The sequence below is a fragment of the Seriola dumerili genome, unplaced genomic scaffold (genome assembly GCF_002260705.1).
Source record: "Seriola dumerili isolate Sdu_G_001 unplaced genomic scaffold, Sdu_1.0 BDQW01000002.1, whole genome shotgun sequence".
Lineage (NCBI taxonomy): Eukaryota > Metazoa > Chordata > Actinopteri > Carangiformes > Carangidae > Seriola > Seriola dumerili.
This window is the reverse complement of record NW_019174257.1, coordinates 8106726-8126370: the sequence shown is the minus strand read 5'-3', so window position 1 is coordinate 8126370 and position 19645 is coordinate 8106726. Positions and strand designations below refer to the sequence as shown.

At 40.6% G+C, this 19645-nt stretch overlaps 1 protein-coding gene across 2 annotated transcripts in view; it reads left to right on the top strand.

Moving 5' to 3' along the window:
- LOC111216382 (F-BAR domain only protein 1-like) overlaps positions 1-19645 on the top strand; it is a 96561-nt gene that overhangs the window by 17601 nt on the left and 59315 nt on the right. For both annotated transcript variants that reach the window (XM_022738008.1, XM_022737931.1), the window contains exons 3-6: positions 13675-13766; positions 17852-17926; positions 18824-18965; positions 19273-19425. In XM_022738008.1, the coding sequence (XP_022593729.1) occupies positions 13675-13766; positions 17852-17926; positions 18824-18965; positions 19273-19425 (462 nt within the window). The remainder of the gene's footprint in view (positions 1-13674; positions 13767-17851; positions 17927-18823; positions 18966-19272; positions 19426-19645) is intronic.

Genomic DNA, 19645 nt, shown 5'->3' with positions numbered 1-19645 from the left:
CTAAAAATTCAACTGATTATAAAAGCAAAGGTGTTGTTATTACTTTTGGTTTGTGGAAGTGCATGTGTGTTCTCAATGACTTAGTAATATTGAGGGCTTAATAACTGTAGCTGCAGTGTTGGTACAGTCTTACAGTTTTTTTTATTTTTTATTTTTTGCCTGCTCAACAACCATCTATGATGAATAGTGTCATAGTGCAGTCTTTGTGCTGCAGGCAGAGAAGCAGACAGGCAGGTTTGCAGGCTGGAAGGCAGGTGGAAAAAGCACGAACATGAGAGCATACTGGTAGGAAGGGAAGCCGAATTTCAGCGGGGCACAAAGACAAGGTCATAGAGCTGCTGTGCTTCTGTATTACAGAGAAGATTAAATGTTAGGCTTCGCCACAGCGCTTGCCTCTGAAATGCGGGCAGAAAAAAAGCTTCATTTTCTTCATTATTTAAGCCAACATATTGTGTTACTTTTGTGCCTGCATATGTGTCTACGTACACATAACTGTGCTTCCCAACAAGCCTGCTTTCAGACACAAATAGCTGTGTAATACAAATCAACCCTTTAGTTAATTAGCCTGCACAGGCACTTGGGAACCCGTCACACACACACACACACACACACACACACACACACACACACACACAGCACACACAGCCTCATCTTGTTTGGCTCAAGCACATTCACAGCCGCTCATAAAGCCTCCTCATCGCACGCTGTCCTTTCCTATTAACTATATAAAAGCTGTGCTCATGGCCCACAGGGGGAATCCCATCAGCTATAATTAAGTACATCCTTAGTAAATTAAGGCACAGTTAAGTCTTAAGAATAGAATTTCTGTCTCTGTAAGGATTGGTGCGCTTAGTTATTCTTGGAATTTTTTTGTTTTTCCAGAAAGCACCAGAATAGAATCCAGCTACAACAATCAGTCAATTAATCGATTAGTTGATAAACAGAAAAGGAATCGGCAGCTATTTTGATGAGCCGAATATTTTCTGTTTTCAACTTCTCAAATGTGAGCATTTGGTGCTTTTTATTTGACATACATGATAGTAAACTGAACATATTTGGGTTTTGGATTGTTGATTGGACAAAACGACATCTGAAGACATCACCGTAGGCTGTGGGACATTTGAACATTTATCACTATTTCCTGACATTTTATAGACAAAATGAATAATTGATAAATGGAGAAAATAGTCTACAGATTCATCTGTAATTGAAATAATCATTAGTTTCTGCCCTGCAATGAAATTTCCTCATGAGAGATGACAAGGTTGTTTTTTCTCATATATGATAAAGGAAAATCTTAATCCTGTCCTTCAAACTGGTTCTAGTCAAGGCTAAATACCAAACCTTGGTTTCCCTCAGGAAATTGCTTAGTGGAGAAAGTAAACGCTATAAAAACTCAAGTATTTTTTTAGCTGTGATTATTTAGTGCGATGTTACAGTTTGATGTGGTCGATCACGATCAGTCACCTGCTGAGCTGAATCAGACTGAATCATTTCTTTTCTTTTCTTTTCTTCAGTGCAGTTACTAGACGTATGATGACTGTAACAATCACTTCTCATGAAGTACATGGCCCCTCTCTGTGTGAAGCCGCACCGCTGCTGGTTCCCTGAGGCTTAATAAGCATAATTTCGCATTTCATAAAAATGTAATAATTTACTTCTTTTTTTTTTCCAGAGAATAAATTATTACTGTATTTCGGACGAGGCCTAGGCTCCTCCACTATAATGCACTGTGGGGAACGGAAACCTGCAAATTGGGCAAAGCGGGCGAATAACCGGGGCCCCAGACCATCATGGACTCCAAAGGCTCCAGGTTTACTGTGTGACAGTTAGTTTGGAAAATTTGAATAACTGATAATGAAGCAAAATATAAACCAAAGTGATGACGGCTTGAAAGCATATCCTGTGCATGTTAGGGTTAGGGTCACTTTTGGGGGTTGGGAGGCTGCCAGCTTTTCTTTGTCGCTGTAACAGCAGGAGAGCTGCCAGCGTCCTCGCCACTGCACTCAAAACGAGCTGATATTTTGGCCTGGCTTTCAGACGTTTGTCCATATTTGGTTTTTAGAGGGATTTATGACACTTGTTGGAAAGCTTTTATTGCACTTAACGTAACGAGTTGTCAACCTGTCTCTCCTCTGCCCCACTCGAGAGGAGAGGAGAGGAGAGGAGAGGAGAGGAGAGGCTCTCACACTGTGCTGAAATGAAAGGGGTGCACATACATTTTAAAATGTCTTATTTTTTTCTTTCTTTGCTTTCTTAGGGGTCAGTGGGAGGGGAATCACTACATAGCAAAGGCACAGGACTGTTGGCTGGTTTCTGCCATATTCAGCACTGTTTTGAGCATTAAAAGTCAATTGAGGATCCTTTCAAAAATCCTGATCTTCAAGAAATACACCACTCCACAGTCACAGGTATACAAGAAATAAACCTATTCATCCAGCCATTTATTTATTTATTTATTCCAGTGAACATTTCCAGCACATATTTTACACAAATAAGCCACAATGTGAAACAGCTATCTTGCACCAGCAAAATGTCAGAAAAAATGTAATGGTTATTATTCTCAACTGCTCCTGCAGTTCCACCACCTTTCACCTTTTCTCGTGTATTTATTTAGTTATTATTTTTCTGCAGTTGTGAGCAGCTTCTCCATTTCCTTGGTTCATTTTGTCCATCGACATTGCAGCCAAAAAGGTCTATTTTGGCTTGATGTAATTCATTTTTTAGTGTGAACACATTACATGCACAAAACCTGCTGAGAATGAATATGTAGTATGGATTGGGGACACCGCAGTAGTCATCGTGATGAAGCTCTCTGCCTTTAAATCACAGAATAAGGATGTAACTGATTCTTTTGAAACTCTGTGGGTCTGTACCTGGACTGGAAGAAATCTCTCCCCACAGCTGAGACATGTGTGAATTCATTATTAAGGAGACCTGTAGAAGGATCTTGAATAATATTTCCATCTCTCCTCCCAGAACAGACTATGTTTTGTTTCTCTGCGGTGGTGAATAGACGATAAAAGCCCTGCATGTTATCCAGGGGAATTTAACAGCATGAGACGATCAGTATAGATCAGCAAGCTGCTCTGTTTTGGGGCTGTATGGTGCACAGTGCTGTCTCGTATCTTCTCTTCTTCGAAACTGCTCCCTCTTTGCCCGCAGATACGAGAGAAATAGTGTGTTCACAGAAACGCACACAAACAAAACCCGGTGGGTTTTTATTATTGCCTGCTTCTCAGTTTAATGATGCCAGCGTTGCTACGATCCCATCACTTTGAGTCATGGGGTTTTCTCTCGGGGTTAAGAATAGTAAACACACAGTGTGAAACTCTTTCTTTTTTTTTTTCCTGACCATGTTTCCTTTCCTCCCCTGCCTCTGTCTCGTCTTTCACTTTCCTCCCCTGGTCTTTACTTCCAACCTTTTCCTTTCCTTTGTTCTTTCTCAGTTGTTTCTCATGGATCTGTTCTGTGCCAAGTTAGATTAAGATCCAATATAACCGTTGCCATATTTGTGTTGATATTCTGGTGTATGGAAAAGAAGGAGACAGTATATCAAGGGAGGTGAAGTGATTTTGTATAGTTTTGGATGGCTGAAAGTGCATCTTTCTAGAAACTATCCATATGGCCCATCCCTACTTCACTGCAAAACGCAACAGGCAAAATAAAACCTCTTCGACTTGCTGAGGAGAATTTTCTCAGATCAGCCTACTCTACAAATTAGTTTTGAGCCCTCAGTGATGACGGGCCGCTCCTGCTGCTGCTGCTGCTGCTGCTACCTGCTCCTGATGTTATTGACATCTCTGCTGTGGGACCGTTCATTCAGCTCAACCTGCCAAGTCAGCAGAAAAACTCTCTGTGAGTCAGCTAAACTCGGCGGCACCGACGGGCTGGTCAATCTGTTCGCTGGATGGTGTCTGGTGCAGGGGTGGGTCGTTTGGAGCCTTACTTTTCAGGAGACAGCTACATTATGTGGTGTGTAGAACTGCATCATATGGGATCTGTATTTTAATGATCTGTTTGCAGCTGCCAAAAAATTTCTGTGCCAGAAAGTAAATTTAATGTCATTTATCTGCGACGACTGCGATAATTGCGGTCCCCAATGGAAACTTGTTCACCCAAGTAAAAACGTTAGAATAAAAACAAATCATTAGGTATCTAAGGAGACGCCTGAATAGAGCAGCAGAAGGGTAGTACAAAATCTCTTTACAAATAATTTTTATCTTTCTATATTCATTGCACACCTGCAACATTTCTGTCACTTCACAATAATGTACAAATTATATTTGTAAATATATGTATGAACAGTCACCCGATTCATTTTATTCTGGCACGTCTGAAAATTTGTAATTTCTGCAGGAGATAAGAGACTTAAGACCGCAAACCTGAAGAAGCCGAGTATTAAACCGTGCTCGTCTAAAGAAGTTGTATTTCATGCAGAAACTCAAATGTCTGATGCAGCTGGATTTGAATTTCTACAACAATCACTCACACAAATGCAACTATGAAGAATAGAGCATAATGTCTGCAGTATGACTATGACCTTCATACTTGATTCTAGTTATAGATTGTTGCTGTGTTTAAATGTATGTGTGAGCTCTTGAAAACATGCAGGACCATCATGCATGACCTTAAAGTGAAATTATATTTCCCTTCTAAGCTTAATCTACACATAGAAAGGTGTTAGGGGTAACTGTGGGGTGCAGAGGCTTGCAGAGAAGCCGACACACCCACCCTCCAAATGTTGTGGCTTTCAAGAAAGTTGATCGGTAGCCTTGGGTTGGTGCGGGTTCAGAGACCAAAAAAAATAAATAAAACAAAAACGCCATACAACTCACACATACAAGTATAAAAGAGGCAGACATGTGAAGCACAATTCTGCTTTAGCTGCCTTGTCTTTTCTCTTTTGTTTTGGTCGGTTCTGCCATGTTCTTCTCAGTATCTTATTTCCATTTGATTGAGGGGCTGTGTTACAGTGCAGGAATGTCCCCAGACATCTGATCCTCTCAGACAGACTGTAAAGGCAGATTTGACCAATAGCCAGAACGAAAGGCACAGCTCTGGATGATGCCAGACGACAAAAAACAAAGTGTATTAAAAAAGCCAGAGCCAACATGCTCGTGTCTATGTTGAAATTCTTGCAACACCCCCCCCCCCTCCAAAAAACCCCCCCCCAAAAAAAAAAAAAAAACAGAAGTCTGAAGGAAGCAACTTGGTGCACTTGGAAACAGTGTTGTAAATAAAGGACTCATTATAATGCAGAGATGAGGTGCGGTTTTCATCATGTTTGTACTGCAGTGGCAAGGCGTCTTCTTGTTGCCATTATGATGAATGATTTCAGTTTGATACAATAAAGACCAGTCAGTTCAATTCAAGGGTGTCACCCAGCTCTGTGCTCCTGTCAGCTGATGGTGTACACACCTTCCTTCAAACTGACAAACGGGTCGCACAGGTTTTCTGGAAGATCCTTCATTTATTCCCCCAGGATGTTAGAGAAAAGTTGTGCGACCTGTTTACTAATTTGATTTTGATATTGTCCCAGGCTATGTGTGTGTTTGCTCAGTTAGAAGGTACATTCAGTCCTAACGCAGAATCCATCAAGTTTGCTCGTCCACTCTGTTCTTTTTTTGAACTATCCAGCACCACTTTTTTCTGTATTTTCTGCAGCCTTCTTTCTTTTTTTTTTATGCGTCAGGTTTACTCAAAATCAGATTTTTGGTGGATATTTTAGGAGAAATGTGATGTTTCTACAACACCCATTAAATTTTTAAAGTTTGAAAATTAGAACAGCAGCACCACTCGCAGCAGCCCAGTGAGTAGTGTACTCATCCAGTCAGGATCAGAGGGGTCCATGGTGATGTATGAGTGAAAGAGAAGGCTGTCAATCATTTATTATTCAGCGTCTTTGAAAGCAAATACCCACTGTGTCTGGCCACACTAAAATGATGAGAGTGAAAAGTGTATTTTGCTGTTGGTCAGAAGTTAAGGCTTAACTGAGACACCTTTTCTTGCCTACAACTTGTTGTTTTGTGGATAAAAATGTTTGTAAAAGTTTGTGGTTCTGTTCATGAAAAGCCAGAAAAGATCCCTTGTCGCCTCTTTCTGTCCTTTAGTGATCCACAGCACAACTCAGACGCAATTACGGCGAACATGCAGAGGAAGATCTTTTATTTGTTGTAGTGAAGCAGCTGTGAAGCAGAGCCTGCAGTGCAGAGTTTAGCTCAGCCCAGGTTTCCTCACTGTCTGTAATTAGTTTTCATACAAGCCCGAGGGGAAGTCTGAAGATGCGTCTAATTAGAATCAAGCGAGGAGGCTATGTCTGAAAATTCTCAGTTATCTGAGAGAGGCTGAATCAAGGGCAACTGGTTGATGCCTGAATGATTCTCGCAATTGCTTCATTTTAATAACCATAACCATTCACATTTAACCTCAGGTGACCCCTCCGACAGCTGTCGTTACAACAGCCAGGAGCACTAACGAACAAAGTGACATCAACGGCCTTGATTATGACCACACGGATGTTGTAGCTGAGCGCTTGTGATCCGATCACTGTAGAAGTGTTAAGTGCAGGTCTGAACAGGGCCTTAAATACCTGGGACTGAAGAAGACTGAAGATATTTACAACCCGGTCCAGTTGCCTTTCCTGGATGTGATCAGTTAGATTGACCAAACTCTGTGATTAAGGTGGCAAACTGTCAGCTAGATGAAATAGTGTAGAGGAAATGTCTCAATGTGTGTTTCTGCTTTTTGTTCTGTCTGTGATCTAAAATAGTTTCTGCCAAAGATACAGTGGCAGCATAAATCTGAGGAAAGCTCGGTAAGCCTCGTTCTGTTTTACACGTTCCTACAGTAAACGTTTGAAGGCCTTTCTGTTGTTACAGGCAGAGGAACGCACCAGAATATCCTCACCTCACCTGAGGCGCATTATTCCTGCATTGTACAACAGCTGGTCTGAGACTTTTTCTCTGAGCAGCAGTAAAGACGAATTAATGTTGGAGATCGACAAGTTGACTTACAACCAAATTAGTGTTTTAGAAATTGACTCTCGATATAGCAAAACAAATATAAATCCCAATGAAAATGTCCTGTCCCATGAAAATCTTTCTGTTCTGGGTTAAATCAAACAATGTGCATCTCATTTATTCAAACACATTTTGTTCCTTAGTATTTTTAAACAAAAAGAGATTTCTGATCATAAGTTTGTATTCATTTGAAACATCATCATTTTTATTGCAAAAAAGTGGCTTTGAATTGGCAAATAATGAGATAAAGCTGAGAGTCTCTGTCTGTTCCTCTTTCACAGTGATTTCATGATCCACTGTGCTTCATGGTTTTGAGACAAACAGAATGTCTAATAACAGTAAGGGCTGACTCTGAATGTGGCTAATAAATCAATGAAATAATAATGATACTTTTTCTAAAGCACTTCCAAAATAATGGTAATAATTTAAAGTAGAACACAGAATAAAACAACGAAACAGTAAAATAATGAGGAGCATACACAAAATAAAACGGGTTGATATTTAAGACGAAGCTTTCCAGACAAAACTCGTGGAGTCAGATTCATCTGCATCTGTCATTGCTTAAATCTTTAAGGTTTAAGGAGGTTTTAAGTCTAAACTGGGCCAGTCGCACCACAATGCGGTTGCAGGAATCACTCAGGCATCAGCCAAACAGTTCTGTTAATCTAGCTATTTTATTTCCAAACACATTTTTAAACTAATATTCAGACAAATGAAAACATGTAGACAAACCTGCATTGTCTCCCTCGCAGTGAACAGTGCTGAAAGAACTGACCCCTGGCTGAACCTAAATGTTGACCTCTAATATGTTTTTTCCTAAAGAGCTTCACTGGGCTTTTGAATTTGCATTGTTAAGTGTTTTGGACGGAGGACAGCTTGGAAATTGTTGTGTGTTGGCATTTTTTGTTTTGCTGTGAGAGTCGAGACTGAATATAGTGTGAGGATCAGCACACCCGTTCTTAAAGTCCATAAAGTGAAACGATCCTGACCACCGTCATCATGTCGACTGGTTTAAACAAGAGGCTCGTAACCCTTTAACAGGCCAATGCTGGCATTTGATTTAAAATGATAATTTCCCTGCTGCTCACCATCCCCCTTAACAAATTTGAGCAGGACCCCCACACCTCATAGTGGTCTTCAGAAGTCTGAGTCTTCGTGAAAAGGTTGCCCACATACACATTTTACAACCCACCCCACTACCACCCCCCACCCCACCCACTCCACCCACAACCAACCATTCCTCTTCTCCTCTCTCATCATCCCGCCCATTGTCATGGTAATGGACTCCATCGTGCGTGACCAAAACGGTCAACTTAATTGATGAAAAAGAGATCAGTTGAAGGGAGAGAAGAGGGGGTTTGCATATATCAGACGTGAAGGGTTTTCATCCGCTAAAGGCTTAAGGAATACATTATGGCACTTGAAGACACTTGGAAGACTGTCGGTGGGGGTTGCAGCTCCCATGTGATGTGCTATCGGATCGCTTAGCATGGCCCAACATGTACAAGTGCCAGCTCACATCTGGTCTCTCAATCAAGAACCTGCACACTTAAACACGCGCAAGCGTAGCTCAGGATCGCACTCCGATAGTGATGATTTCATTTGTGTTGCACCTGCCTGTCAGAGAACGTGCTCCTATACGGTTATAAAAGGTGATGTGGCTTTTCTTTGTCCTGCAGGTGTTTGACCTGGAAGAGAACAGATTCTGAAAATAGGCTGCATTCTAGGGGTGACATAAACTGGCACAATAACAGCGGCGTTTCGTTCTTTAGGAACTAATTTATGTCAAGTTATGATGATGTAGTCTGTGAGTCATGCGTAAAATATTAGAGCAATGAGTAAATGTGATATGCTACGAAGTTAAAATATTGAAAATATTCAACAAGGCTTCTTATTGACTGTTATCATTAGCAAATATGGTTTGCATAACCCGCACTATAGTCATCCGCGGTCTGTGGATGTGCTCTATTTGCATACGGTCAACAGACAAGGCCGCTAGCAGTGGTGGACAGGTGCTGTGTCGGGCTGTGGAGAGGCAGGTGTGTGTGTGTGTGTGTGTGTGTGTGTGTGTGTGTGTGGAGGCTTGGACTGGCAGCTCTTCTTTCCGTAGCGAGGGTAGGGTTTCAACAAAAGGCGTCTGCCAACTGCAAGAAAGGGACAAAACCTAGAGAGAGTAATGGTCAGCCTGTTGAATAGAGCAGACCCCTGCCAATAAACAGCTCTGTGCAGCCGGCTGAAGGCCCCTCCACTGTTTATAAAACGCTAATGTTAAAGCACTCAACTATTGTGTAATAATACAAAACCCTATTCTTTGTTAAGAAGAGGAGAAAATAGGATTGAATATAGATAAGCTAGAAAATGACTGATATTGGATGTTTTTTTTATGCTTTATTTCGTGGGATTGAGTTTAACAATCGTCCCGTTTCACTCTAATTTAACATAAATGTATTTTAAAGCAGCGGCAGACAGTTTTATTTCAGAATGGTAAAATATCCCTCAATAATGCTGTAAATTTACAATCTTATTTTTCAAAAGTATTTCACATAACAGTTTAAAAAAACGGCACAACACAATGGTAGGAAGATCTTATTTGTATCAAGGACATTGCATAAAGGGCCAGTTCACCCAAACCACAAAAAATAAGAACATGTTATCTCACTTGCTGGTAGTTGTATCTTCCCAAGTAGTTCCCAACATTTTTGATGTACTGTAAATTGAGATGTATGAAATATAAGATTTCTGCCTGCACCCAGGTACAATGTAGGTGAGTAGAATAACATTCTTGGTGCTCCCAACATTGGAGACAACACACAGAGAATCCACAGGACGAGCTATGACAGCTTTCATTAGAAGTGTCCTTTGTGTTGTCTTTTGCGTGAACTGACCTTTTGAACACAGACGAATTGACATTTGTCTCAGTGGATCCTTTTACCCCGACGTTGTTATTTTATTTACACATTTTTTTGTTTTGCAGTTTATTATGGAAAATATTGCAGATAAAATGTTGCAGGTGCAGGATAAAACAGAAAATGAAGAGTATCTGCTCTATGCTGCAACTAATTATTGTTTCCACTATCAATCAATCTGCTGATTATTGTCCCTAAAAAATAGCCTACATACAAATGCCCACCACAAATTCCAAGAGTCCATTTTCAAAAAGCTTGTTTTATGTCATAAACAAACCAAAGTGCTCTGACTCTGTTATTTTGTCCATTAACTTCCTGTCTGCAGTGGAAGTGGGAGTGTGTCGTGTAGATTCTGATCTGCGGCTTGTGAACTCTTTGTACCTACATTTTAATAAATACCTGATCAGGTTTGTAATATAACGGACAGAGTGAAGAGCTTGAAGAGCTGCTTCTACAGCAGTCTGACAAACATCAACCGCTAATTAGATCAGTTCTCCAGCACAGGGATCGTCTTACATATAATAGCCATAGTGGCTGGTCAGAGTGTGTTTTATTATGTCTTTATCACAGCTTGGTATCGCAGCAGTAGTTTTCTGAGTGGCCGTTCAAAGCGTGTGTTAATACAGTATTTTTTTCATCCTGAACAGAATCACAGTTGAGACTTGTTTGGTTTGTAAATCTATTAATCTTCACATTCCAGCTGGTTGTACAATTAACAAGTTAATTATTCCAAATTATATTACCAATGAAATATGTGTTACATGTTATCTGGTGGCTGAAAAGTTGTATTTCAGCTCATATGAATCAGCCTGCGGACCAGTGTTTATCATTTGTGGCAACTGCAAATAATGTATGTATGTACAACTGCGACCCAGTTAAGGCTGCAGCTAGCTTCGCTGCACAGGTCGTCTTTTTAACATTATGTCTTTGTAGGATATGGTGTTGTCAGGTCATATGACCTCCTCATGAATGTGGATGTGTGTTCCCATTTCTGAGAGATGTGTAATTGGCTGTCTGACCCGATCAGGGCCATGACTTTTGAAGCGAGTTTACTGCAGCTTCCAATACCGACTGAACTAATTCTGAAAAATTGGGCAGGTTGTGTAAGGTTGAAAAATGACTGAAACAATTAAGCGATTATTGGAATATTTTCTGTTTATCGACTAATTGGTTAATCAGCTAATTATTTTCAGGTCTAGTCTACACACTGGACTGAATGAAGGCAATGTTATGGCATTAGAAGATCTTTAATTGGGACAAATACTGTCATAAGGTTTCCTTTTCTCTCTCCAATAACGTTTTGGGAGCTTTGATCCGGTGTCCGGATGCTCAAGAGACCGCCTCGAGCAGATGCCGGCAGTGATGCCTCAGTGGCTCGGCTTTCTGGGTGTTTTCTGTCTGGTCTTGTATCATCAGCCTCTCAAAACAACCGTTTCTCTTCCTGATCACTGAGAGTTCAGCACTCAGTATGCCTCTCCAGTCTATCTCTGTTTTGTATTCTCACTCTGTGTGTGTGTGTGTGTGTGTGTGTGTGTGTGTGTGTGAGAGAGATTTTGGGTGACCCTTCTTTGGCATTCCAGCCATTCCCCTGGTACCTGGGAACTGCTGTGTTCTCCTCCGACGGGGTATTTTTAGGTCCTGAGAGGCAGCTGTCTGTGTCTCTGCCCGGACAGACGGCCCGGCCGTCTGTTGACTGAAAAATGTGGTGAGGCTGAAGAAACGGCACAGCCTATTTGTAAAAATGCTGCTTCAGTCGGGCTCTTCTTTGGATTATTGAGGCTTAAGCTAAAACAGGTGTTAGTTTGTGACATTTCAACAGTGATGGGTGTGTGTGTTGGTGCTGTAGTCGGCGTATGCTTAGCTGCAAGGAAGGCAACCCTCCTCTCTGCAGGAACCCAGCTCTGGTTTTCTCACAAGTGAACAGTTCTGAGTCATGTTGGCCCTGAGTTTTTCTTGCTCAACAAATGAGCAGCAAACAGTGAGATATGTTGCAGTGGAGTGCACAGCAGTGAAATAACAGAAAAAAAAATGATCTGTTGAATTCATCCCTCTAAATGTCATCGCAGCCCTCATTTGAACCAAAAGCAACAAAATGCCAAATGTCCCAAATAGAGGAAAACAAAATTGGTGTCTGATTTTTAGACAGTGAAAATGACAATTAGAGTGTCGGTGAATGCTGTACATCAGATACACTGCAAGAGCTTTGACACTGAATGAATCCAGCTGCCCACATCAACACTGAAAAACCCCTGTAAATATTTAAAACCACCAAAATCAAGCGGCGCTGACAACAAGTGCCCATCAGCACACAGAAAACCGCTGCTAATATCTGAACAGAACTGGTACTGTCGTTGATAAATCACTAATAAACTAATATTAAAGTGGGGCCTTCACTGTCAATCAAATCTGATCAAAATGAGACCCACACAGACCTGATGAAGCAGATTACCTGAGATTTGGTTAAACTCTTGATGAATAAAAACAGAGGATGTTTTTTTTATTTATGTTTTTCCCGAACTTTAACGTCAATTTTTGTTTATTTTGTTGTGAAGTTTTTGTGTGTTTAAAAGAGGGTTTCCCCTCCTTTTTTGTGCTCATTATGGCAGTGGCGGTGTGTTGCTTTTTATGTAGCAGCAAAGGTGGGGAAACCCAGCTAGATGGGGGCAGGTGGCTAAATAGGTGGCATTATGTTGATTTTTTTTTTTTTTTCTTTTTTTTTTCCATCGGCTGACAATCAAACAGCAGCAGGTGGTAGGTGTTGGCTAATTTTGTGTATTTTCCATTTGGATTCAGCCACTACAAGCCACGTGACATAGGCCAATGTCTTCTAGTCTTTATTGTTTACAGTGCTGCCTACATGTGGTATTCTGTTCCTGTGCCGCGCAGTCGTTTCAAGTCAGCACAAGCGTTACGCGTCGATTTGTGCGCCAAACTAAAATGGAATGGAAACCGATTTATCCTCCCAACACACAAATAAACAGAGAAGGAGAGAGGGAAAGAAAACTTAACTTTTTTGATTTGCTCTGTGTTTCATTGTAGTTACTTGCTAGATAAAAAAAAAAGATGTTGATGGATTTCTCAACAACTCTCAGTTAGTGGCGTCACACATTTTATCTACTGCTATATTGTGAAAGCTGGTGATGACAGACAGTTTTTGTGCACTGATGACCTACTTTACTTTAAAATCAGTAAACTGTTGTTTGGGGAGTGACAGGGAGCGATGAGGAAGAATGCAGCACAAACTGATAAATTCAAAGTGATATCACAAAAATAGCCTAAATTTAAAGGGTTATTTTTAGTTTTTTTTAAAAAACTGTACAACAGTGAGTTCAGTTTACTGCAAGTCATACTGAAATATAAGTATATATAAGTATTTGGCAGTAATATATAAACTGGGGCTCTACACTGAAATTTAAGGTGTAGTATTGATGTCAGTATTGATGAGACTTTATATACGTGTTCCAGTAATCTGTCGTCAAAATGATTCCAACTCTAAACAGAATTTAAAGCTGTTTTCTTATAGATTTGGAAAGTGCTGTGAGTGTGCGTTCAACTGTCCAACTTTCCTATATGATTGATGGTGAAACGTTTCCCAGGAGCCACTGAAACCTTTACTATAACTCCAGTATAATACCGAGTGTTATACTGGTATACCGAAGCATCACCTGACATCTCTATCTCTGTCGCTGTTCCTCATTTGGATGCTAACAAACGGTGTGTGTGTGTTTTTATCTGTACCTCGGCAGGGGGAGAAGAATGCCGGCTTTGACGTGCTCTACCACAACATGAAGCACGGCCAGCTGGCAACCAAGGAGCTAGCCGAGTTTGTCCGTGAGAGGTAAGATTCCTGTGTATTTGTGAATATGCGTGTGGGAGGTGGCGGTAGAGATGGGGCTCGATTGAAGAAAAATCGACATTGTTGACTTGATGCTTGGAAAGAAAGATGAGAGATTGTGCCAAGGTTGGGTGAAATGCTCAGCGATTATAAATGCACTGTTTTGGGTTTCATCTCTCGCTGTATCAAGGTGTTCATGATTTATGCTGCCTCAAAGTCCCTGTCAGCAGAATGCAGATTGTGCAGAGAGCAGTTTAACAAGTCTTTCTTTGTTAAGGCTGCTTCAGTCGTCTCTCTCAGCGTTGACCTCTGACCTCTGTCCTCACTGCTGTGCTACTTTTTGAAGTGTCTCCCAATGTGTCTGTGAAGATTCTCAGTCAGTCAGGTCACGCGGTTATCCAAGAAGAGTTGAATCGACTTAACTCTTCTTGGATCTCCCTCAAACACACTCACACACGAGCCTGAATAAGTCAGTTGTCCAGCAGTACAGAGGTACTGTGTATCTTGTATCCTTGTTTGCCACATGCTTTGTTTAAATACTTCTTTTAATGAGTTCCATCGCCTCACCTGACCGTTCACTAAACACATCAATTTTCTAATTTCCAATTTCCTTATCCATCGTAACGAAGCTTGACGGCCCTGTGAAGCTTTGGATTTCTCCTCATGTTGAAGCTATGAACATGGGCCTCCAGTAAAAGTGATATCATGCATTTAAAGAGAGCATGGAGGGGTTTGTCTTTTTTAAAAGCCTTTCAAAAACCCCAAAACAGAGGCAGAAGAGTGTAAGAAGAACAGATTAAAGAGTGTGTTAGGGTAAGATGCAATCTTAAGATGACAGGTTTACTACCAACAGTTGTAACCAAGAGATACCTACAAAGTCAAAGAGCATGTCATTAACTAACTGGGTTACATTAGGTTGTGGGGTTGCAGGTTACATTATACCACACATTTACCATTCAACACTAGTACATCCACTGTGAAGTGTTTTCCCACCATGAGGAAGCAGTTTTTTTCCTTCAAGTCTGACTCAACCATTGAGTACAGAAAAAAAAAGTATCTGTACAAGAGGGAAACACCTTTTGCAGGGGGGGGACCAGACTTAGACATAAGACCTGTTCTGGTATAGGGCTTTAGGGTAACATTAGCAGCTCTGTCCTGCTCTCTGTTGGATTTAAAGAAGTTTACACTCCAGCTACCCCAGCTGCAGTGTAACTGTTACCCCAGATAGGATATGTTGGTCGTCATCCTGGAAGCATTTTCTCCTTCTAGCATCTCTTCTCCTTCAAAAGTAAAAACATTTAAGGTTATATAGGTTAAGTATATAAGCTAAGAAGCCAAACACAATAAGACTAACTAGCTCTACAGTGCAGTGCATGGATATTATCTCCATGCTTTCATATGGACCATCAAATGGTGAGGAAGACGACCGCATCATGTCATGTACAGGCATTAGTGCATATTTAAGTTAAAATTACCAAGAATTTTGAGCAGCAGTTCTTCCACTATAACCACTGTAACCTCCATCTGTGCTGTGTGAGAACTGAGAGCTTGACAGGCGTAGCAACAGTAACTAAGTGGGTTAGTCAATTACCTAATTAAAACAGTCTAGTCAAAGTTGGTAGTTTGTTGTATTAAATACTGTCTTCTAATGAGTGATTATCGGTGAGTAAATTGTGCGGCGTAACAAGGTTCCCACAGGAGTTTGTCCTCTCCCGGCTGAGGTTAACACACAGCGCACAACACTCGGACCAGTGATATAATCCTGACATTGATTCAGAGCGCCGGTGCACATTCCTCGCAGGGGGAAATTCAGTTATCTGCTCGGACAGCAGCAGACAACAAAAACTCAGCAGTCAGGAAATGAAATAGAGGAACTGCGGGTAAAATAGCGTGTGATCCCACAGGATGGAGAAAAGGCAATTGTGTTGATAAATTTTCTCTTGTCTTTCTCCCATTCCTCTTGCCTGAAAGGTCATTTTGATATAAGAGAACATCTGAATCGCTCAGTTAAATCTGCCCTTGCCCTGGTGCGCAGTCTCATGAAGATGCATTGCTACTTGGACACATCAGACATCAGGGTCTGGCTAGTGCTGAAACAATCCTTTCAGGGCTCAAGCAATTAGTTAATCAGTTAGTGTATCGACAGAATGATAACTGTGAGAATTTGCTGCCTGTCTTGTATGATAGTAAACTTTTCGGACTGTTGGTCGGACGTCTTCAAGAAGACTTCACCTTTGGATCAAAGTAATTTTAATTGTAATTGTGTCACTGTTTTCAGACATTTTAAAGACCAAAGGATTTATTTAGAAAAAATCATTCATAATTAATAAAGTTGTTTGTTTCAGCCTTCAATCAATTAGTATGTCTACAGTACTGTACTCCAAGATCATATTCACAATGAATTAATTGTTTTATTAATTCATGAAGTCCCAGTTATTTGTTGGTTACAGCATCTCAGATGTAAGAATCTGCCGCATGTAAGTAGAACAGGTTCGATAAAGAAAGAGTATAATTATACACTCAGCGCACTTAGATACTCACATAAACAGAATCTGCTCACTGACTCCAAATCAAGTTTATTTAGGTCGACAATGTTTGTTTCTTTTTTTTGCATTGTTTTTCAAAGGGATTTTTACTAATAAATCTGTATTTGGTAGTAATTATACAGGCATCTTTGTGAGGACCAAATAACAAAAAAAAGACCTAATGATGAACCATTAAAACTTATCAATCTAAATAAGTTTGTGGAGTCTGTAGGCAGGTTTTACCTTTCCGTCATCACTACCTGTGGGTGTAGACAAATTGGCATAATTATTGAGTGAGTCAAAGAAAATATTGAAAACAAAGTATAAAAAGATTCCCCAAACACCGACCACAGCATCACTGCTGAAAACCAACATTCAGTTTGTCTGTTTATTGCTCTGCCTCCTCAGCAGAAAGTTGTTCTGTCTGTTCACCCTCAGGATGTTTGGATCAGTGCTCCTTCTGTCTTTGTCCTTGGGGTCTACAGATGCTTATTAAAGTTTTATGCCCTGCCTCGCAAAACAAGTCCATCCGTCATTTAAATGCGGCTTATTGCAATATTTACCCAACACTGATGAAAATGAATCCTTATCTCGCTGACTGCGGTGGCGGTGGATGCCCAGTGTTTGGGCTGAAGTAAGCGTTACACAGAGAATTTAACACATGAGGCCATTAGAGGAGGAACTAGTGCTGAGAGGAAGTGCAACTGGAGTACATTATGTTCACAGGTCTAAAGGGTATTTAGAAGAATTTACATTTTCAGGAGATTGCACAACATTGGTCTTTCTGTTGTGTTACTGTCAACCTAGACTTGAGTGGAACAAACAGGAGCATGCATCTTCTGACCCCAGTCTCTCTCACACACACACACACACACACACACACACACACACACACACACACACACACACACACACACACACACACAGCCTCTCTTCTTGGTGAAGATTCATTTGGAATTTTTTCCACATTCACATTATTTGAAAGAATAATGTTTAGAGCTGCAATGATCAATCAATCAAAAGAAAATAAATCAGCAACTGTTTTACTTATAATTAGTTTTTTTCAATCATCATTCAAATGCATATATGAATATTTTCTGGTTCCAGCTTCTCAAATATGAGCAGCTGCTGCTTGGTTTGATCATATTTGATAGTAAAATAAATATTTATTTGTTTTGGACTGCTGGTCAAATAACACAAATAATTTAAGGACATCACTTTGAGCTCTGGGTAGTTATGATGAGAGGTTTTTACTACTTCATATACTGAACAATTAATAAATAAAATGGTCTGTAGATTACGCAATAATGAAATAATCATAAGTTGCAGCCCTAATAAAGTTTTTTTTTTTTTTTTTTTTGTATATGTATTACTGGAAAATAACAGTGTCTTGCAATCCCATGTGGGATGGGCCAGACATGTAGCAGGACACAGAAATAAAAACCTAAACTAAACTACACAGTATATTTTACAGGTTTAAATTTTTTGTATCCAAGGTTTTCAGTTTTCCTCTGGGATTGACTGTTAAACTTATGTTACTGATGCTTGTGTTTGTTTTTGCAGAGCTGCCATTGAGGAGACCTACTCCAAATCAATGAGCAAACTGGCCAAGATGGCCAGCAATGGAAGTCCACAGGGGTGAGCACTGCCATGTAAACACTGCACAGTGATACACAGAGCACAGAGCGACTTCAACCAGCAACCTCTCCTCCCGTTCAGGGCCTTACAGTGGAACATATACCCCTGGAAGATGTTCTTTAGTGTAATTTATAGATGTAATGGTCATATGGCTACACATGAGATATGAATGAGTACCATCTGCATCACCAAATGTCCACATCTATGATTAAAATAATGCCCCCTCCACCATTTAGCCTATATGGTTTAAAACATGTGTTGTCTATTTTATGAGTTTTTTTTAAAAGTAGATACCTAGTGATGAAAAGTGGGACGGAAGCAACAAAGAGTGCTGACTGATTTCTACAAGCGATGGCAGAACATCCCATTGAAGGACTTGACAACATAATTGGCTTCTTACTTTGGATTTGATTACTTTTAATTACTTCGTATTGGATTCAGTTTCGGTGAGAGTTAAAACATTTTGGTTGTTGCGAGAAGTGAAGCAAGGCTCAGCTGGTGAAACACGACGTCAAATACTTCACCAATCGGGATTCAGCAACATTTGAATCCGCCAACAGCTGGACGGTTGATTGGCTACTGTCAGTCAAATGTGATGGAAACACACCCACACAGCCCTAATGAAGCAGATGAGCGGAGATTTTGATTTTGTTGAACTTTTATTTAAATCTTCCCTCAACACGTCTTTTCCTACTTGAAATCTGATCGTTGCGTATTTAGTTTTGACAGTTTGATGTCGATGAAGTGACTGTACACAACATTTAACTAACTCTCATTTAACTAAACTGTACACCGTGTCCACAGGGTGAAACTTGGCATTAGAATAAATCTTACATGAAGGAACAATTTTGATATAGACGTCTCATGTGTGTGCTTGATTATATGTTTATGTTCTAGGACGTTTGCTCCCATGTGGGACGTGTTCAGGGTGTCTTCAGACAAACTGGCCCTCTGCCACCTCGAGCTGATGAGAAAGATGAACGATCTCATCCGGGACATCAACAAGTACGGAGACGAGCAGGTCAAAATTCACCGCAAGGTATCTATCTGGGTTGAGGCGAGATATCATACCATTAGCTGGTGATTTCTGTGCCTGTGTGTGTTTTTGTGGACTTGTATATTTTCTCATTACTTGCCCTGCATCGAGCCTCTGTCATCCTGATCTAATTTATCTCCAGAAAATCCAATTAGTGCCTTCTCCCTTCATGGTAATTGCTGCGTTTGCCCTGAAAGTTTCAAGTACAATGATGATCTCCACAGTATGTCCACGTGTTTTTTTTCGTGTGTGTGTGTCTGTGTGTGTGTCTGTGTGTGTGTGTGTGTGTGTGTGTGTGCGTTTCATCCAGACAAAGGAGGAGATGGTGGGGACTGTGGAGGCGGTGCAGGCGCTCCAGGCTCAGAGTGGTCACCTTCAGAAGTCAAAGGAGGGATATCACGCCAAGTGTTTGGAGCTGGACCGGCTCAGGAAGGATGGAGCTCCACAGAAAGAGCTGGAGAAGGTTAGCCACTAGTTTCTCTGTTTTCAGGCATTTCTGATTTTATACAGAGCTGAAGCTGAAAGTGGAAGTGTATTGTGAAATAAATTTAAAGGGTCTCTTCATTTTCTCAATTACAGAAACTTTAGTAGTATCTAGCCATGTGGATAGTTTTTGTTTCCTGCCCTCACCTCAGTACAATAGAGGTGAATAGATCTTTAGTAGTGAAGGATCTTTACCTGCT